The sequence below is a fragment of the Carya illinoinensis genome, chromosome 5 (genome assembly GCF_018687715.1).
Source record: "Carya illinoinensis cultivar Pawnee chromosome 5, C.illinoinensisPawnee_v1, whole genome shotgun sequence".
NCBI lineage: Eukaryota > Viridiplantae > Streptophyta > Magnoliopsida > Fagales > Juglandaceae > Carya > Carya illinoinensis.
The window spans coordinates 28,030,877-28,053,124 of NC_056756.1; the positions used below are offsets into that span (position 1 = coordinate 28,030,877).

The following is a 22,248-nucleotide window of genomic DNA, read 5'->3' on the forward strand; positions in this document are numbered from 1 at the left end:
CCACAATCTTTTTCAATTCAACACATTTTTATAAGTGAAATCTACAATCTTTTTTAATTTTTCATAAATAATACTAAACTCATCTTAACATTTAAACATATTTAAATTTATTTTAAATAGGTCCCACATAATTACTTTACCCACTCAATTGACTATTATTTATAAAGAATTCAACTCAATTTAACATTGAAATGCAGAAGGACCAAGATCTAGTATCACTAATAAAAATGAACAAAATAATCAATACCCTTTTAGCGGACCTTACATAGCCTGCTGGGCCAGGAGCATAGCAACAGAGACGAAAAGCAAATGACCGTGTTTCATGATTCCAAACATAACTAATCTGAATTCATTTTGAAGTGCTGTTTATGGGGAAAAAAGATGGATCTGAAGCTGAACAAGTTATCTTGGCATAATGATATTTATAATTCAACGTCAGTTTTACATCCAAGTATACCCTGAAGGAAAATGGACAAGTTTACACGACAGCACGGATCACAATTTCAAAACTAGTTTCAAAAACTGGAAAAGGGGCAGTCTTAGATTTCTAGCATACCAGCTAAACATGCTACGTAAAAAGAAGTTCAAAACAAATGCCACTCGTCCCAAGGCAGCAACAGATCACTTCTGTCTCAAGCCAAATACCACAAAAACAATGCTCAGAGTCAGGAACATTCCTACATTTCTCAATAACGGAGCCTATTCCGGTCCCGATCACGATCCCTGTCCCGTCCGTACTCTCTACCTCTGTCATGATCATAATCCCGGTCCCGATCTTTTCCTCTATCTCTCTCTCTACTTCGACTCCTACGTCTGCCCCTGCCTTCTCGTTCTCGGTTCTTGTTGCTCTCCCTATCATCTCGATCCCTTCCTCTGTCTCTACTTCTCTCTCTCCCGTCTCGGTCAATCACGCCTGCAAACATTTTGGTACAAAAGAGTAGAGTTAAACAACACAAAAATGACGACCATTAGGAATGTTTAATAGTAACACTAGCTATCTGAGCAACCATTTGCGCCCAAACTAACCATGATCAGCTGGTTTAAAAATGATGTGGAATGCAGCAATCTACATTTAACAGCATATGAAAAACATGTCAAATACACATGCAAAGTTCTTACAAAAAGGCTGCCTAAAGCAAGTGATCACGGATAGTGGACTGAACCTTTCCAACACTAGTTGGTGTAGCAGAGTGTATTGAGAAGCTTTTTGTGCAGAGGCATTGGCAAGGAGTTCAAGTTCCACCTAGTCAAGTAGTCTAAGATTTGCACCCCAATCTGGTGGGTTGGGCATTGGAAATTTGCTTTTGGTCAACAAAGCTCTATTGGAAAATGGTTATGTGGTACAACAATAAAAGGGAAGCTTTATGGCAGATAGCAATGGAAGCTAAGTAGTATGTGAGAACGATGGACAGTGGGCCTTTTGAAACTGTGGTGTGGAAAAACATCAGGAGAGGGTAGGGAGGTGTTTTCTCCCGTTTTATTAATTGTGTTGATGGGGATGGGCCAAAAATCAAGTTTTGGAATGATACGTGGTTTTAACAATACACCATATTAGATATAGGAACCATCTACCATATTGGCCAACTCCTCATGGTCAAAGTATTCAGAGGTGTGGAGGATGGTCCTTTTGAGCATAATCTAGTGTATTTGGGCCTTTGGCAAGAACGCAATGTGGCTGATCCTTTAACGACCGTGACAGGACAATGATAGGTTAAAGCCATCATGTTAAAAAATGACTATGCCCAGTTTGATGCTCACACCAGCAGCCAAAGTCTCAATCTTTTAGTGCTTAAAGAATTTTGCTCCTTTTTCTTTGGGTGTACACTTGTATGCTTCCTGTGTACTAGGGTTGCACTCCTTCGCACTTTTAATATAATTTTTGCAATGCTATAGAGAAAATAGCAGTGTCATGATTAGAGATCCGACCTGTTTCAATCTATCAACATCAATTACAATAAGGAATTTCAAAAGGAAAATAACATACCAATTCAACAAAATGTATTTATAATAAAAATGTTTCTCTAACCATACCTGGTCTAGAGAAAAGAAGGCAGGGCAGAGCAGGTTTTTTTTTTTTTTTTTTGTGGTGTGTGTGTGTGTGGTGGTGGTGGTGGTGGTGGTTTTTTTTTTGGGGGGGGGGGGGGGGGGGGGGGGGGGGGGGGAGGGAACAGCTGAATTGCCACAAATTTGAAAACAATTTTCAAAGAAATTGCCTACTTGTTTTTCCTAACACAAAACTCCAGTAATCTTTTGTCAACGCGTGAAACAGGCATCAGTATTTGCCATTAGACGTTTTTCAGTTGGTTTCTTTATGATGGAAGAGCTTAGACGTTTTTCAGTAGAATCGAAAACTTTCATCTTTGCGAAAGAGGGGGCTTATAACTTCCGTATCACAGAGAAAAGCAGAAGGATGTCTCTTTTCATTCTTTTAAATGGCTCGACTGCCTCTTGGGTGGTGAATATGGTGGGAGAAGCCATCAGAACCAGATGGCGTGGTGATTTCTTCAAAAAACAGAGGGTGGGTAACGGGATGTTCACTATACAGCTTCTCAGAAATTCTAGAGGACATTACCTTCTTTTGGAGGAGTATAGTAATGGAAGGAGAAGAGGCTCAGTGATCATTCCAGAAGGTTTAAAGAGCAACGGCTGGGAAGGCTTTGCCTACAACTTAAAAAAAACAGTGGAACACACGGTGGCGCAACCAGTGTCACGGAGGGATGGAAAGTCTGTCCAGGCCTTGAAATCCTATGCCATGGTGGTTGGTTCTGAGGCAGCTTTCAAATCAGCCATGGAAGAGAAGGAGAAAGCAGCTGGTCCTTTCCCAGGGGACACGGGGACGTCTCTTGTCAGGGGCAAAACAGTAGGGGAAGTGGAGGGTGTACTTTGGGCTGTCAGAGCTCAGCTTTCTGGCGTGCTGGAGGAAGTTTCTTTACTGGTGCAAAAGGTTGATTTGGGTCTGAATATGGTGATGGGACTGGGTAAGGAGACTTCGACATCTACTCCTTCGGCGTCAAACTCCCTGCATGCCTCTGAAAAATCATTTCCCAAAGTGGGAAGATATGGGTCTCTAAATGGGAGCAGGAATTTGGTCGTATTGGGAGGGCCAGAGGGTGGGCTGGGCCCGGGCCCATTTACTTCCAATTTATACTCTAAACCCACCTCTTTACCCCAACAGCTTCCAAGCCCACGGGTCCCCATCCCAATAGACCACACACCTAGTCCAGGCCAACGGGCCTCAAATCCACGAGCTGCGAGCCCATCTACAAGCCCCGTACCTCAGTTACGGGCAACTCCTATCAAGCCGATTCTCAAACAGGCCGATATTTCGGCCTCTCCAAACCTCAGTCCGATACCAGGTGACCCGATGGCTGCTCCGGCCTCGTCACTGACACAGACGTCGCCGGCGGTTGCAGGCGAACCCTCTGGAGGCTTTCCGACGTCCCAAACCCCTACAGTTAGTAGGGTTCCCGAATCTCGGTTCGAGCAGCAGGGTCGGGAAGAGGAAAATAACGCCTCGGCTACACTTCTGTCTTCACAGAACACGCCGATAGGTTCGGGTGACCATCCCTGTTTGGCGCTAGCGAGTTGGGAGGCTGTCTCTGAGGAACAGCTAGGGGTACAGGCAGATACGAATGAAGAGGAAGAGGCTGGCATTTCCTCAGGGGAGTCGAGATCTACACTAGAGGTGGGGATTGTGAAGTCCACCTTTGTTTCAACAGATGGGGATGCTGTTGAAGCTACTGATGCCGTTATCGAGGGAGAAATAGGGTCTGTATATACACGGGTTCCTCGCTCCAAGTTTTCTAATCCCGAGCTGCAATTGGTATTAGGTGGGGATGCTTCTACATTAGGTGAAGCTGGTGAGTTACCAGACTCCGATGAAGACCTTGATATAGCTCCATCATGCTCTTTTAGCCCTGGTACTGATTGGTCTAGTAATCCTTCTGATTGGGTTGTAAGAAAGGCAGAAGACCTTAGTAGTTTTCTTGGTATTTCTTGTGAGGGTTATGAAGAGCAATTCAGAGCTCTCCTCACGGCTATTGAAGCTGGGCATCCTGCCCTGGCAAGGTCTGCAATTAAGAAGGAAAGGGAGCTCAAGAGGTTGGAATGCACGGTTAATTACAATTCCAAGGGTGGGAGTACTCTTAGAGATAAAGGTAAGGAGAGGGCTGTTAATGTTCTTTATGAAACCTAAAATTATTTCTTGGAATGGTCGGGGGTTGAACGACTTTAGAAAGCGTCTTTGGGTAAAAAATATGTTAAGGCAGTGGAAGGCTGATATTTACTGTCTTCAAGAAACTAAACTGAAAGCGGTTAGCCAATCGGTGATTCATAATTTATGGAATTGTAACTATGTGGGTTGGGTTGAGTTAGTCTCTAACGGAGCCTCCGGAGGTATCATTGTTATGTGGGATCGAAGGGTAGTGGAAATGATTAATCACTATGTGGGAGAATTCTTGGTGGCTTGCCATTTTAAGAACGTAGTTGATGGTGTTGAATGGGCTTTTGCTGGTATCTATGGGCCAAATTTAGACTCTTGTAGGAGTTCTCTGTGGGATGAAATTGCGGGCATTTGTAGTTGGTGGGATCTTCCATGGTGCATTGGAGGGGACTTCAACATTACCCGTTTTCCTTGTGAGAGAGATGGGGACTCGATTATTTCTAAAGCCATGTTTGACTTTTCTGAATTTATTTCTGACATGCAATTGATTGATTTGCCCATGGTGGGTGGAGATTTCACTTGGTCAAACGGAAGGGCTTGGTCCCGTATCGATAGATTTCTTGTTTCAGCATCATGGGAAGCCACTTTTCCGGAGTTAAGTCAGAAAAGGTTACAGCACGTTGTTTCTGACCATTATCCTATTTTGTTGGACTGTGGGGGCATTGCTAGTGGCCCAAGACCCTTTAAATTTGAAAATATGTGGTTGAAGGAGGAAGGTTTCGTTGATAGAGTTAGAAGGTGGTGGGCCTCCTATCACTTTATAGGTACACCCAGCTTTATCTTGGCAGGAAAATTAAAAGAACTCAAAAGAGATTTGAAGAAATGGAATGCTGAGTTTTTTGGCAATGTCAAGAACAACAGATTATGCCTGCTGGAACAGTTGTCTAATTTGGAGGAAAAGGAGTTGAGGGGTACAATTTCTAGTGATGAAAAGGAATTGAAGATAAGGGTGTCGGCGGATATTAATAAATTAATGCTTATGGAAGAAATCTCTTGGAGGCAAAAATCCAGGATTTTATGGCTCAAGGAAGGAGACAAATGCACGAAATTCTTTCATAGAATGGCTAATTCACATCGCAGAAATAATACCATAGAAGTCCTCCAGGTTGACGATAATGTGATTTGTGATAAGGAAGAGATAAAAGAGCATATTGCGAATTTTTATGAGAAACTTTTTCGGGAAGATTTCTCTTGGAGGCCCAAGTTAGAGGGGCTGGTTTTTGACTCCATAGATAATCAAACTGCTTCTTGGCTGGAGAGGCCCTTTGAGGAAGATGAAGTGCTAGATGTGGTTAGGGGCATGTCTAAGGATAAAGCTCCGGGTCCTGACAGTTTCTCTATGGCTTTTTTCCAAGCTTGTTGGGATATTTTGAAGGATGATGTTATGAAAGTCTTTGAAGAATTTTACTCCTACAGCAAATTCGAAAAGAGTCTTAATACTACTTTTTTAGCCCTTATCCCTAAGAAGGTAGGTGCTGTTGAAATAAGGGATTTTCGACCAATCAGCTTGGTCAACGGGGTCTATAAGATCCTCTCTAAGGTGTTAGCCAATCGCCTCAGCATGGTTATGGATAAAATTATCACAAAGCCTCAAAACGCGTTTGTGAAGGGAAGACAAATTCTTGATTCGGTTCTTATTGCTCATGAGTGTTTGGAAAACAGAATAAGGACAGGTCAATCTGGAATCTTAGTCAAATTAGACATGGAAAAAGCTTTTGACCATGTAAATTGGGACTTTCTTCTTTATTTGCTTAAGAAATTTGGCTTTGGGGAGAAATGGTGCTCTTGGATAACTCATTGTATTTCTACGACCAAGTTTTCTATTTTGGTGAATGGCTGTCCGGCTGGTTTTTTCAGCAGTTCTCGTGGCTTAAGGCAAGGAGATCCCTTGTCTCCCTTCCTCTTTGTCTTAGTCATGGACGCTTTGAGTCGTATGATTGAGTTGGCAATTGATGGAGGTTATATGGCAGGCTTCAAGGTGGGAGATGCTGATAGGGGCTGCATCACTGTTTCTCATCTTCTCTTCGCAGATGACACTTTACTTTTCTGCGAAGCTAACCAGGATCATCTTCGGGCCTTGAGAGCTTTATTGTTATGTTATGAAGCTGTTTCTGGACTTAGAGTAAACCTAAATAAGTCTGAAATCGTTCCAGTGGGTTCAGTCAGCAATATATATGATTTGGCTAATATTATGGGCTGCAAAGTTTCTTCGCTACCTATGAAATACCTTGGTTTACCTTTGGGGGCTCCCCATAATTCTGTCTCCATTTGGGATGGGGTGATAGAAAAGATTGAAAGGAGATTAGCTGGCTGGAAAAAGATCTATTTATCCAAAGGGGGCAGAGTTACATTAATTAAAAGCACCTTGTCTAATTTACCTACTTATTTCCTCTCTCTTTTTCCTATTCCAATGAGAGTGGTAAATCTTATTGAGAGGATTTTCAGAAATTTCTTATGGGATGGAAAAGGGGGGGAAAGAAAACTTCACTTGGTGAATTGGAAGAAGGTTACTACTCCGGTGTCTTGTGGAGGTTTGGGTGTGCGGAATCTGAAAATTTTTAATAAAGCTCTTCTTGGGAAGTGGCTTTGGAGGTATAACAATGAGGATACTGCTTTGTGGAAACAGATTGTTGATGCTAAATATGGAAGGATTTGGGGGAATTGGTGTACTAATGAAATAAAAGGGGTGTTTGGGGTGGGTCTATGGAAGTCTATTCGTAAGGGATGGGGGGACTTTGTCAGAAACACTAATCTCAAAGTGGGGACGGGATCCAACATCTCTTTTTGGCATGATGTATGGTGTGGTGATCTAGCTCTTAAATTAGCATTCCCTCGCCTATTCAGGATTGCTACATGTAAAGGGGCTGCAGTGGCAGATTCTTACTTGTTCACTAATAACATGCTAAACTGGAATGTCGATTTCTCTAGAGACTTACAGGACTGGGAAGTGAGCGAAGCTGCTGATTTCTATGCTATCCTTTATGCTTCTAAGATTGATCAGACAAGGGATGATATGCTGCAGTGGACTCATGATTCTAAAAGCAGATTTTCTGTGAAATCCTATTACAAGATCTTAACTAGCCTTGGTAATATAACTTTTCCTTGGAAATGTATTTGGAAAGCTAAAGTGCCCAGTAAAGTTGCGTTTTTTGGCTGGTTGGTGTCGCTTGAGAAAGTTTTAACTACCGATAATTTGAGGAAAAGGGGCTTTTATGTGATGGACTGGTGCACCATGTGTAAAAATGATGGTGAATCTGTCAACCATTTGTTTCTTCATTGTGAAATGGCAATGGCTTTGTGGAATGAGTTATTCGTCAAACTAGGCATCGTTTGGGTCATGCCTTTTCAAGTGGTGGATTTTTTGATTTGCTGGCAAGGAGCAGCTGGAAGTAGGCGAAATATAGAGGAGTGGAGAATGATCCCACTGTGCTTATTCTGGTGTCTATGGCTCGAGAGAAATGGGAGGTGTTTTGAAGATCGAGAACGCACAAGGATGGAACTTAGGGACTTTTTCTTCAACACTTTAAACTTTTGGGCGAATAATCTTTTAAGGGATATCAACTTTTGTAATGTTTTTCTTTAGTTCTGTTTCTGTTTTAGATTGTATTTAGGTTTATTCTCTTGTATACTACCCGTGTACTTGGGCATTGCCTATTTACTATGAATAAAATCCATATTATCTATCAAAAAAAAAAAAAAAAAAAGTATTTGCCATTAGGAAGCAACATATAAAACTCAATTCATCATTGAGCCAGGCATCACTATTTGCTATTAGGCAGCAACATATAAACCTCAATTCACCATTGAGCCTAAAAAAGATGCAAAATTAGAACTCTTTCAGAGCACAAATAGGAAAATTTAAAATGATCATCAGCAATAACCCTACCCACAATAAATTAAAACCACTCCTGCATATGAAGGCGCCGTTATGTTATCGAGTAATATATCACCTATGTAGAAGCCATTATGTCCGCTTTCCTACACATACGAATTATTAGGCTTTGTTCAAATATTCCTTATACAACTATCAATTGAAGACTTCTAAGGCCATGTTGTGTCACATGCATGGTCTTTAGACACAATACGACCCAAAATGACAAACAATCAACGACCTTTCTTCCTCCAAATTATAAACTTCACGAACAGGATAAGTTTTAGCCAACAATAAAGATCTGCCAATGGATGAAGTTCGAACTTTCTTTTTTAATACTTCGTTCCATTGGTTGATTGTAATTAATTTTAAAGGCATGAACATTCACTTACGGATACTTTGTTCCATGAAGAAATGCCACTTACAGATGCTGGTGGCTGTGAATGAGGACCAAGACTGGGAGTGTAGGTCTCTCTCTTCTGAGGGAGAGATGGGGGAGCCAATGGAGTCGCATTGAGCAATGTGGGGAAGGTATTGAGATGGCTGGTGAACCCATTCTTTAAATTCTTTGCCACCATATCAGCCTAGCTCAGTCTTCTCTGACTGGGTGCTACAGAAACTGAAGGAGATCCAAAATTATGTGGGGATTGAGTGTGAGGGTTATGAGGATAAATTTATGGCATTGCTCACTGCCATTGAAGCAGGACACACTCAGCTTAAGAAGTCCGGTTCCAAAAAAAACAGCGGGACTTAAAGAGATTGACTTGGTCTATTAATTATGAGGGCAGCTCAAGCAGAAAAAAGTCCAATGGGAGGGTGCCAGCAATTTCTTTATGAAGCCCAAGATTGTATCTTAGAGTGTATGAGGGCTTAATGAGGCTAACAAGCGTCTTCGGATAAAAATTTGCTCAAGGTGGACATTATTTGCTTGCAGGAAACTAAGATGGAAATTATCTCAAGAAGTATTATTCGAAGCTTGTGGAGCTGTCCATATGTTGACTGGGTTTACCTTGCTTCTCTCAGGGTCTAAGGTGGAGTACTAGTTATGTGGGATCGAAAGGTAGTGGATAAAATGAAGGAGTACATTGGGGAATACATAATGGCATGCTCCTTTAAAAACGTGGAAGATAATTTTATGTGGGCTTCTGCTGGATTTATGGGCCGAATTTATACAGCACAAGAAATAATACAATTAAGATTTTGAACATAGATGGGGCTGTTTCCATGGAGTTCACTGAGATTAAAGAGCATGTTGCTGGTTTCTTTGAACAGTTGCTTACCGAGCAGGTGGTGCGGGGGCCAAAACTCAACGGGTTAGCCTTTGAGACCATTGAGCAACAAAGTGTTTTTTGGCTGGGGAGTCCCTTCGAGGAGACAGAGGTTCATGAAGTTAATTTAATGAAGGTATTCCAGAAGTTCTTCCAATCATGCTAGGGAAGTGGTGGAGGATAATTTATGAAGGTATTCCAAGAGTTCTTCTCGGTTAGGAAGTTTGAGAAAAGCCTCAATGCTACTTTTATTGCACTTATTCCCAAGAAGGTTGAGGCTTTGAATGTTAAGGATTATCAGCCTATTAGTCTTGTGAATGGAGGCGTATAAGCTTATCTCCAAGGTTCTAGCAAACCACCTAAGGGACATGGAGGATTATTTTTCAAGACCCCACAACGCATTTGTGAGGGGAAGACAAATACTGAATTCAATACTAATAGCCAATGAATGTCTAAATAGTAGATTAAAATCAAGAAGTACTAATAACCAAGGGAACAACATTATCTCTAGACACAGTTCCCAACTGCTCTCCTGACCCTAGACATTCCTCCTCACAAGGCACCAACAATAAACCTGTAATTTCCTCCCTACAGTGTGTATGCTGCATTAAAATCCCAAACCTCCTCAACAACTATATTTTTGCTATCACCGTTAGAGTTCCTTTGCCTCTAGCATAGGTGTCGTCATTCCAACAACAAGAACATTGCTTGTAGGTGCTCCACCCCCCAATGACCCTTTATGTGCCACTTGTCAGACCCTACTACTCCCTCAGGATAGAACAGGTAGGGGGGGCACTACCTTCTATTACACCATTTTCATCTTCTAAAAGAAGTTCGTCTACTTCTTTCCAAAGTATTCAAAACCCTGGAAGAACCCCCCCCCCCCACATCTTCAATTGAAAGTGAACCTTGGAAAAAGTTACCAACCCCAATTACAACTAGTGACTGAGGGTAGTCAAACAGAAAACCGGCGTGAACAGTGATGCCAGCGTAGGATCTACCCCCCACCCCCCCTCATCCGTTTTCAACCCACCACCCAAACCATGACCAGGTCCAACCCCTTATCCACACTAATCATAAGATCTCTCACATACTCCATCACTCCTGTCAATTGAGTTGTAACAGCCACAAGACCCCCTCCACTTCTCCCACACTCAAAACACTTGACCAAGGTAGCCATTCCACCCTAAACCACATGGTGCTTACCCTCTCCACTTCTCCCAATTTCACTCAACAGCCTTTGTCTCCTACAAGTGTCTTACCCTTTTCTTCCACCGTGGAGCTATTCTCGACTAGACTACCCACCAATGACCTCAACATCAAGGCATACGAGGAACCTTTGACCGAAGAAGGCCTTCCCACTGTCTTTCCATCAAGGAACTCCCCTCTATTTGCATGCTTCAGAACAGCGGCTTTGGACCCAGTGACGCTTTGAATGGAATTCAGAAAACCTTTCCATCTAATGCCATTTGCACCTTCAAGGATCACCAACAAACCTTTCCCCGTTCCATTCCGGAATCCTGAAAGTAGCAGAAAACTACCCCTTGCATTAATATGATGCTAAATGACGAAACCCCCGTTACCCATCCTTAACTCCCTAAAGAATCCATCATGACAGATGAGTTCTAAACAATCCTCTATCCCCTTACCAACCCATGAAGCTGTCGTCCCACATAGACACATGAACTTAGCTATCCTTGTACTACATTTAGAGATGCAAAAGCTATTTCCTCCCTCTTTTGTAAAAATGAAAGTTTCTTATTCCACCTTCAACCACCTCTCACCTTCCTTCTGAAATGAATCCGCGTCACGCGTCATCATCCTCTGGTCCCAAATCACAACATCATCTCCCAAAACATCAAGCTTCCTCTCACTTCGTTATCTCCGGCATCATCTCCCAAAACATGCAGATATGATGCAGGTTTGCGCCGATGAAATCAAAGGAGTGGTTTCCTGAAAAATCTGATCACCAGAGGGAGAACCGACGCCAGAGTGCCCTCAGAGGAGTTGCTGGGGTCCATCGGTTGTCTGTGTCAGGGTGGCATAGGTACGATGGTGGATGATACCTCCAAGAAATCTCCTCAACGTCTTCGAGAAATTTGAAAAATTCCAGGTCGCCGGAGGGAGGACCGTCACCAGAAGTGCCCTCAGTAGAGATGCCAGAGTCTATCGGCCTTGTTTGTGGCAATGGTGGGGTGTCTTAGGTAAAGGGTGATGCCAACCAGTGCCTCAGGTGAAGGGTGACGGCAGGGTTAAAATACTACACACATTATGATTGAAAAGTCAAGGATCTAGCCAATATAACTTTTTTAATTTTTTAACTTTTTGTTATTGTTATGGAGGCACTTAGTAGAATAGTCTCTGCTATGGTTGACAATGGCTTTATGGCTCGATTATCAGTTGGTGACACCAATCGGCGTACTCTTAATACTTCTCATTTGTTGTTCGCAAATGATACTTTTGATATTTTGTGAGGCAAAACAAAACCAGATGCATGCTTTAAGGGCACTCCTACTTTGCTTTGAAGTTGTGTCCGGTTTGAAAGTGAACTTATCTAAGTTGGAGTTGGTTCCAGTTGGAAACATTCGCAATATCCGATTGTCAACTAACACTCTTGGATGTAAGGTCTCCTCCTTTCCCAAGAAATGCCTTGGCCTTCTTTTGGAGGCCACTTTCAAGACTAAATCTTTATGGGATGAAGTAATTGAAAAGATTGAACATAGATTGGTAGGTTGGAAAAGGTGGTAGGACCACACTAATCAAGAGCAATTTGTCCAGTTTACCAACTATTTCTTATCTTAGTTCCCAATTCCAGTGAGTGTGGCAATCCGAATTGAGAAACTCCATCGTGTTTTCCTTTGGAGCAGGTTGGGGGATGAATTCAAGTTCCAGTTGATCAAGTGGGATAAGGTATGCTCTCCAATCTCTATAGGTGGGCTAAGAATTAGGAATTTGAGGGTAATCAGGCTCTCCTCAGGAAATGGTTGTGGAGGTATAATACTGAAAGTGAAGCTTTATGGAAGTTGGCGATAGACTCCAAGTATGGGCCTTTTTTTGTGTGGTGGCGTGGTTTTTTTTTTTTTTTTTTTGGGTTTTCGGGGCCGCGCGGGGGGGGGGGGGGGGGGGGGTCACTAGTGAGGTACAAGGGGTTTATGGAGTGGGAGTCTGTAAGCACATTGACGACACTGGGGGGGGTTTTTGCTCGGCACACTAGGTTTGTGATGGGAGACGAATCTAGAATAAAATTTTGACATGACTAATAGTGTGGAGATAGAGCCCTCAAGGACACATTCCCTATAGTTTTCAGGATTGCGCGTGAATAAGAAGCATTAGTGGTTGACCACATAGATATGTCTAGTGGCTTAATGCCAGCTTTATTAGAACGGCTCATGATTGAGAAGTTGGCAACTTTTCAAAAAATTTCAAACTTTTAATCATAAGATCGAGTTCTCACGGAACAAACAGTTTGTGGTGGGTACCTACTAGAAAAGGTTCATTTTCTGTTCATTCTTTCTACAAGTCCCCCACACATCAACAATCACTTTCCTTGGAGAAGGATTTGGAGAAACAAGGTGCCTCCCAAGGTGGTATTTGTTGTTTGGACAGCTTTTCTAGGCAAGATCTTGACTATGGATAATTTACAGAAGCGCTAGGTGATTGTTGTGGACTAGTGTTGTATGTGCAGAATAGTGGTGAGATTGTGGATCATCTTCTACCACATTGTGAGGTTGTTGGGCTTTCAGCTATACATTGTGAGGTTGCTGGGCATTGGGCTATACGGTGTTATATAACCCCCTTGTGTAGTACTTGAGATATGCCTATTCTTATTAATAAAAATCTTCTACTTATCAAAAAAAGAGAAAAACATTCATGAATTTCTTGTATCACTAGAACACCACTCGTAGGCGCTGTTCTTGTATATGACCCGTGTACTTGGGCTTTTGTGTATCCTTACGATCAATAAAATCTTATTTACCAATCAGAAAATAAAAACTTTCACTGGTTGCAAGCAAAACAAGGAAAACCTAAAGTAAATTGTACACTTCGAAGTTTCTTTTAATAAGTTGAAAATTTGCACTTCAAAGTTTCTTTCAAATAAATTTTCTTACTCATCAAAAAAAAAAAAAAAGTTCCATTCAGATAAAAATATTTCAGTCCTTTTTGCCAAAACTTTTAAGAGCATCTAATATATAAAGGATTCTCGGTTAACACTTTTGTGAATCAAATCGCACAATTGGAAATATTATGCTGGAATAGATGGGTTTTCCATCTTGCCTATATGTTCATATAGCCAATTCATAAGTGTGTGCCTATGCCTAAATTTTATCTGCCTTTGTCGAATAGTACTGTGACAGAAACCTTTTTTTTTTTTTTGTTCAGCATGCTTGTCCTGCATCATTATGCTATAGGAGACAAAAATTTTATTTCATCCAAATCAACTTTGGGGGTAGTTTGCTATGAAAAATTCTCAAGTTGCTTATTCAAGAAAGATAATGAGATCTTGCCAACAGATGAAAACATAAAAGTACCCTTGTGACACATTGAAAACCCATTACCATTAGTTGATGAACCTAGGTCGCATATTGTGATACCCCATATTGAGTTCGTAAAGGTGGTTAATGGAATTCCAATATAGCTAGGAAAGAGAATTTCTTGCCCTTCATAATGAATTTCAAGGGCCTTGAATTGTACCATTAACCAATTCTTTTAGGCTACGTCTGGTTACCAAACTTATCTCAACTCATTTAATCTAATCATTACAACTTTCTCAACTTCCAATACAAAATATAATAAACAATTCAACTTTTTCAAATTCCAAAATAATAATAATATTCTAATAATATTTTATTCAACTTTCATCTCAACTCAACTCACTATCCAAACCGGCCTTGAGTATAGCCCAAATGTGGCTTGAGCATTCTCTTGGGCATCACAAATGGTATCAGGTCCAATCCCAACAAGAATTATGTGACTAGTGATGCCACCAATGAGGGGATGGCCAGATGTGGACGTTGGGGAAGTTCTTTTTTTTTTTGTTGGAGAGAGGGAGGGGGGGGGGGGGGGGGGGGGGGGGGGGGGGGGGGGGGGGGGGAGATTGTGATACCCCCTCTATTGAGCGAGTATATGTGGGAAATGGAATCCCACATTGCTTAAAAAATAAAAGTTCTTGCCCTTTATAATGAGTTTCAAGGAGCTCCAATTATACCATTGACCAGTCCTTTTGAATAATAGCCTAGATGTGGCTTGGGCCTTTTCTGGGGGAGTTACACTTATGCTAGAGGACAAGTCTATTTGGTTTAATCTCAACTCACATTGACTAGAGAAGGCCATCACATTAAACAAACAAGTCTTCCAAAAGGGATGCTAGTTACTCTCAAAAGATGTACTAAATATAATCTGTTACACATAAAAATGCAAAATGTACCTAGTTCCTCAACCTCCCATCCAGCACGCCCAGAACCTGGAAGCGCCCGTCCAGCTTCAGCTTGCTGCGTTTTAGCACGGAACTTTTTCTTCAGATTTCCAAACTCATCATATAGCTCACCATCATCCTGAGATTAAGAAAAAAATAATGTCGAAATGCGAAATAAAATAGGCAACTTAACACAATATGCCAATTGATCTTACTTCTTCAGCTTCCCGACGACGTCGCTTAATTTCCTCTAATTCTTCTTCATCAAGTTCTTTGTAACCTCCCCCACGTCCTCCTCTGTTTAGCAGATAAATCAGTTGAATAACAGGATTACATCTAAAATGTTTCAGGCTTACACATTGAAGCAAAAACGAAAATTCGTATAGATACAAGCCAAAAAATAAAAGGCTTACACATTTGATTCCCGGTTTTTGCAGTTTTAAAGAAAATCTGATCATTGGGTTTTTCATTTTGAGTCAAAATAATTTTTCATTCATCTGCATTTGTGACCTAAATGGTGTGCTATGCCAGCACCAAGGGAATTTTGCCATGTGCTTTAACTTGCCTTGTCGTTATCAATTTTTTAAGAAAATCACAACAACGAAAAAAACCAAAAAACTAAAATTTTAAAAACTAGTTCTAAAATATTTAAAAACTAAAACTAAAAAGCTATAAAAATCAATTAAATAGCAAAATTATAAAAAAGTAAATGGAAGATCGGAGGGCAGAGCCCCTCTGCCCATGGCAAGGTGGTGCACCCACCAATGGCAGCACCACACAAGGCAGAGCTGGATTTCAGCCGTCCCATATTGGAGGGCCCTTGGCATTTATCCCCATGCAGTAGGTCTCCACCCATGTGGGAGTGGAGGTCACCCATCGGCAAAAGTGGGAGTGTAGGCCATCCTTGCATGGGGTGGATCCAAATCCAAACCAGAAACGGGTGGACTGCCTCTGGCAGAGGGTGACCGAAATTAGGCCTCAGCCCGCCCCCAACACAGTCGTGGGCAGCCACACAGCCTTGCCTTGGGCAGAGGGGGTCTAGCCCTCCCTCTTTATTATTATTATTATTATTATTATTATTATTATTATTATTATTATTATTATTATTATTACTATTACTAAAAATCTTATTTTTGGGTATCTTCTCATTTTTTTATATTTAAAAAAAAAAACGAATTTTATTATGATGTGACAATTTAATACACAACGAATTTCTCTATTGTTGATATAGCGCATTTATGATCATTAACAGCAAAATGATGAAAGGATCATTTTAATTCAAAATTTAAAAAAAATAATAATAATAACGAAAGAACAAATTGATTTCTTCTAGAAATTTAAGGAATTTTTATGCCATGATAGCACAACCTAGAGACTAAATGAGTATTCAACCCAAAAATAAATGACTATGGCTCTCCCCATCCAACCGCCCCCCCTCCCCTCTTTCCAAAAAAAATAGTAAAAACAAATGAGTAGAAGTATATGATTGATTAGAAAATCCAAATCTTGGAAAAATAGACAAAATTGACCAGAATTTCCATTTGCCAAAATGAACAACAAGAAATGCCATATCATTCCCTAGAAAAATGCACAAGAAGATATAAATCTATAGATCAAATGATCAAATGTAACAGAAAAAATTTTCTGAGCACCATCATAATAGATAATTACACTCAATGCATAGGATTTTTAAAGGAAAAGGTTATTTTTTAGTTCATCACTTGTTCATTTTTTTCGTTTTTTGTTTTTATCTTTTTCCCCTTAATAAGTTCCATCACGTTTATGGTAGAAATCATGAGAGCACACCACCACTTCCACTACTGTTCTCTTGATGCATTACAAGTGTTGCCCTAACAGATCAAAATGTGTTTGATTTTTCAATTGACACAATTAACAAATACACAAATCCAAGTAACTATTATACACTACCTCACACCACCCTCGTTGTGACCAGGCTTGTTCGTGTTGCAAATATTGCATTTAGTGCGCTTTGCCCAGTTGATATTACCACACCTGACCAACAAAAGCACAAGGCATAAGGCATAAGAAACAAGAGTAATGATACACTCATCCCAACACAAGACACGAGCATGGATATAAATGATAATATGCTCAAATAACTGATACATTTCACTAGGGAGCTGACTCGGGAAAAACTAAGAATAGAGAACAAGTGAAGAAACGGAAAAGCAAAAAAGCCATCAAACCAGGCTGCTTCATTCAATCCTAGGACTTTGGGCATTAAATCAAGCAGTTAGGCAGCATTTTAATCACATGATTCACATTTCCTGTCTTATGATAAGTTCGGATCAATTTTCATGCTGACTTAGGAGTACATAACAATGGATTGCCATGATGGAAATGCCTACCTATTAACATACTGTAAATTTAGTACATTAAAATAGCATTAACCATAAGGCTTTCCAAGAGGACATCAAAACTTGCCCTGGAATGGCAATCTGCAAATTTTACATTATTGGGAAATAATCATTGTGTCTCCAATATTTTCAGCAGAAATAAGTATATGCACCACAGTTGCTATGGTACTAAGGGACGGCCTTACTAGGTTTAACCAAAATAATCAAGTTCATGTGAGCCATGCTTGATGAACTGTTGGTATGACAAAAAGTTCAGCCAAGGTTCTATCTCATGTTAGCCCAGTAGTAATGTAGATACGTAGACCTATCAACGCCAACCTAGAGTTCATCATCGCTAAAGCCTCTTAAAAGGCCCAAAGTTTAATAATTCTTCACAACTTAGAGAACACAATGAACTTGGACCAATCAATCTGATAGATATTCCCTTCCGCCTCCTGCTCATTCAATATGTAGAGCAACTTGATCACCAAGCTTTCTACCCAACAGTGTGTTTTGACTCCGAGCTACTCTCTTTCCCCGAAATGGAAAATCATTTACTCAAAAGTTATATGCTGTTTGGCCAAATAGGGTTACCCTATAAGACATGAACACTAAGCTTTCACCATATATAGAGAGTAAAATTTACATGATAAAAGTTGGATCATAAAACGATCATTAAGAAAATGGGGTGGGAGAGAGAATTTTTAGAAGTGCAGGAAAACCTTTTTTTATGTAAGTAAGATAAAATTTTATAAAAGACTGTAAACTAACTAAAGAGGATGAAACCCCAATACAGGAAGTATAAAAGAGATTTACCCAACCGACAAAGGGAAAAAGTGCTAACAATTCATGGAAAGTAGAAATAGAAGACTACACAATTTTTTTTTTTTTCACAAGTTAGAAGACTCTACACTATTGTGGACCACTATCCAATAAATATAGTATTAAGCAAAAAGTACTTGAGCTCCAATACCATTTTCTTGCAATCTTCGAAATAAGCATTATGAATATTGCAGCAAAACGTAAAATCCCTAAACACCGACAGTTTAATAAAACAGAGTCTTACATAGGACAAGGCCAATCATTTGGACCAAATAGTCCTCCAGTAGTAGCACCAACTCCACGACCAGGGCCCCCAGAATCATTGCCACCACGACCCCTGCCACTACCACCAGCCCCTGCACCACCACCAAAGGCACCAGCAGGTCGAGCACTTCCACAGCGGTTGCATACACCACGAAATGCAAAATTTACATTTGTACAACTGCTTGGATAAAGTAACATCAGAAGCCATTTGCACAAATCATAGCTTAGAATTTGAAAACAGTGAAAAGAAAAGCAAGAAGGAGCTGCTCACCAATCTCACATCACAGACCTTGTATTCGGACACAACCAATCCCCCTCCTGTTGCCATGCCTTTCCTGAAGCATCACCCCGACCTCTTCCTCTTCCACCACCCCCATTCATATCTCCGGCATTTTCCTCTAATCCACCAAAATCACCACCATCATTCGGATCTCCACCCGAGTTATATGTCTGCTCATCTTTGTTTTTTGACTCTGCTATAAAAACTCCAATAATGTTACCATGAAAATCCTTGTTGTTAAACCATTCAACAGCAGCTAGTGCAGCATGTGGGTCCTCATATGTTACAGTAGCATCTCCCTTCGGTTCATCGGTCACTTTGTCTCGGTATAACCATATCTTAGGACGACCTGTTCGCTTGTCTTTCTGTGAAGTATAAATCAAGAATAAAAACAACGGCACAAAACTCCTGTGCTTCTTATAAATAAATAATAAAAATAAATAAATAAAGAAAGAAAGAAAAAGATTTCATAGTCCACTTGATAAACAGGGACCGAGTGCAACTATTTACAGCAATAGATTAGGTTCCCAACCTTTAGTACCCCTATGGTGCCAAAATATTCAGCCAACATATTTTCATCAGTCCCATCAGGCAAGTTGCTTATATAGACAGATCCATTTGAAGGGGCTCCCTTTCCCGAATAGCTTGCCATTTCTCTCCAATTTCATGAAATCAAGGACCAAACTCTACAAAAAGATGCAATGGGTGTGACTGAATTCAGTTGGGCAAGGAAAATATAGCAGAAATATGTGAGCTGAAAAAGAAATTCTTTGTATTTGGAACTCAAAATTCATTCAGGTGAAGCAATTTATGGTCATGATTAAAAGCCCAAGACTCATTTTTAGACTCATAAGATGACAGATAAATCTAAAAGTTCGTTTTGAAGGAATTTATCAAGTCAGCTCCAATTTATAATGTCTGTGCATCATATTAATTTTATTTAGCCATCCTAATGTTGATGCTGCAGCAACAGGTGCCCTTTTTTCCTTCATTGGTAGGTTAAGTGTGCACTTAATGGGACTTGTGAAAAAATTATCTACTGCATTCTAAAGAAGGAAGGAAGGTCCATGTGAGATAAGGCCCCATTGACAGCATTTAATAAGTTATGCTTACACTTATCCGGTTTAACATATACTAATATGAAGTCAATCTCTTAAAATTACAAGAAATTATCATAACACCAATGCTTGAGTAAAATTTCATTCTCACTGCTAAAAAAGGAGCAAACACTAGATGATAAATACACTAATAATTGAGACTTTTTGAGAAGAAAAGCAGTTCTACACATGTTCCTAGCCCCCAACAATGTGGGGGTGTTTCAGTGGCCTCCAAGAAGAATAAATAAAAGAATTATTTGACACCACATATTATTCATGACATGAATTCCGATTCTAAGGAAGCAATATTCCAAAAATCTGCAATCCAAATGTATCAACCACGTCTTTCCACATGACCTTCTTTCATAAGATGGTTTTATTAAACCCATGCACCAAGCTAACTCAACGGAATTGTGCACAGCACAATTAGTTAAGAAAGATCCATAATAAAATAGTAATCCATTTACACTTCTTTCTTTCTGAAAACACATCTTCAATATCACAATCTTGGTTTTAGCAATCTACTAATTAGTTTTATTTCTCTTTAGTATGATTTCACATAAATAAGTAGAGATACTCATGCAGTACATAAATTAGCTTGAAAACAGCATTCAGGAACTAAACTAAATTCCAACCAAACAGGTAAATACAACAACAATAATACTTGGTAAATTCCATCAGATTTGCTGGAAAACGTGCCAAAGACAAAATTAAGGTAGAACGTATAATCTATTAACATGTTTGGTATGATAAGTGATTCAAATTAATAGAATTTAATGTTCAAATCCCACCATAAACAAATATTGAATAATCAACGCCCATTACTCAAGACTTGGATAATATTCCATTCCTTCACTCATAGACTAAAAATGGGAATTCAAGACATTTTACCTTACCCTGTAAAACTTATTTGGGAATGATAACCATGCCGTGGCTTACTTATATCAGCTTGGATTATGAGACGACACGTAGGCAAAATACAACTTCATTCAAACCCTAAAAGCTAATCTTAACTACGAAAACTTATCTCGCTGGCAGTGCTTTCTATAAAATTTCAAAGGACGAAGGTAATTGTAAAATCTGAGATCCCCAAATAACTTAACAGTATAGGAAAAAAAGGGTTCCCCTGAAAGTGGAAGAATTCGAATGTATCGTGCTTTGCAAATATGTTGCTGGGAATGTCTTCGCAAAACCCGATAAATGTTGTGAGATCTGGAAAGAAGAAGAAGAAGAAGAAAGAGACCTTGAGACTCAATAAAGGCCGCTAAGTTCGCAATCCTTGAGAAGCGCAGTCTTCATCCGTCGTGATTCGGTTTCAGATCCACAGAGAGAAAAGAGAGTCGGGGTATTCTGTTTAAGAATTGCTGTTCTGTTTAAAGATGTAAATGGAAATGGAGGATCCAGAAACACGGGAATTGAACTACGCACATGTAACGTCGTCGTTTAACATACAAAGTTCAGTACTCCGTCTTCCCTTTCTGTTTTGAGTCCGTCTACGAAGTTCCGGATGGGAACTCCCCTCGCAGTCCTTACGTGTCTCTTGTGTGAATGACCATAATGTCCTTAATTCCATCTTTTGTTAAAAGGGATTTCCTAGGCAGCAGTCACTATTCATGTTGCACACCATATATTTATAGATTTTTATAAGATATAGAGATGCTTTTCATAAGATATATAAATGTTTTGTATAAGATGTATGGTGTGTAATGATGAATAATGGTTACTCTCAATATTTTCTCTTGTTAAAATAGTGAGAAATGGACTGTATCTGAAATCTGAAAATTTTCCATCCAATCTTCAATGCGTGTCCGACAGTCACAATGGTTGTGTCTTCCACTACCGTTGGCCTCCACCGCCATTGTAACACCCCACCTAAAGACAACTTAGGATTAGACCTTAGTAACCCGTGACTTCAGTGTGAAAGTAATATCCTCAAAGGAAGAGAACTTTTGGATCAAGATTTGGCAAAATAACTTTTACCATTGGTTAGTAATTTTTTTTTTTTTATAACTTTAGAGTTATGTAGATTTTTGAGAAAATAAGATCCAAGAGGCCATTAATAGGAGGACAAGTGGCATAAACGAAACTGACTACCTTAGTGGATTTAGAATTTTGTCCATAGCAAGAGAGATTCATATGGATTTAAAGAAACCTAATAGTTATTTATAATAAGGGTCCAAACTTATTAAGATAGAAGGTCCAAGATTATAGGCCCAACTTTGTAAGACCTAAGGTTCAATTTAGTGAATTATTGAGGCCCAAGAAAAGGTCCAATAAGATTTAAACATGGAGGCCCAAGGAAAGGCCCCTTTAAATGCCCACTTAAAGGTTTAAGGCCCTATTTGGTTCCATAACCAAGCCTAACTGCTCTGAGTGCAGTTTACTTTTTAACCCATTCAAGTATCCAAATACAAAACTGAGCTCATTCCATGTAAAACTGATCCAAATTTACTTTCAGTAGATATAACTCTACTAACATGGATGCAAAGATTCCTGAAACCTTTATTTACTTTTTGTAATTTATTTTTTTTCTCGTTAACTACATCTCTTTCGTCTCTCCCTCTCTCTTTCTTGTCTTCTTCTTCCCCAATCCGTCTGTAACCAACACAACATTTTCCTAAAAAATTCTACAATATTTCAACTTGCTTGGTCTC

At 39.9% G+C, this 22,248-nt stretch overlaps 1 protein-coding gene across 2 annotated transcripts; it reads right to left on the reverse strand.

Moving 5' to 3' along the window:
* Positions 1-388: 388 nt before the first annotated feature.
* Positions 389-21,081, reverse strand: LOC122309563 (transcription initiation factor TFIID subunit 15). Of its 2 annotated transcripts, none has more exons than XM_043123071.1 (8): positions 20,838-21,081; positions 19,030-19,183; positions 18,507-18,862; positions 18,198-18,395; positions 16,704-16,787; positions 14,990-15,071; positions 14,787-14,913; positions 389-913 (listed from the first exon to the last, which is right to left on the reverse strand). In XM_043123071.1, the coding sequence occupies exons 2-8, from the start codon at positions 19,147-19,149 to the stop codon at positions 687-689; spliced, it is 1,194 nt and encodes a 397-aa protein (XP_042979005.1). In that variant the 5' UTR covers positions 19,150-19,183; positions 20,838-21,081; the 3' UTR covers positions 389-686. The 2 variants fall into 2 exon arrangements, with proteins under 2 accessions (XP_042979005.1, XP_042979006.1); XM_043123072.1 differs by lacking the exon at positions 20,838-21,081 and adding an exon at positions 20,491-20,810.
* Positions 21,082-22,248: the final 1,167 nt, after the last annotated feature.

Coding starts and splice junctions, on each gene's coding strand:
- LOC122309563 (XM_043123071.1), bottom strand. CDS start 19,149: ATGGCAAGCTATTCGGGAAAGGGAGCCCCTTCAAATGGATCTGTCTAT. Junction 18,396..18,506: donor TGGTTGTGTCCGAATACAAG/GTCTGTGATGTG, acceptor TTATCCAAGCAG/TTGTACAAATGTAAATTTTG. Junction 914..14,786: donor ATGGGAGGTTGAGGAACTAG/GTACATTTTGCA, acceptor AAATGTTTGCAG/GCGTGATTGACCGAGACGGG.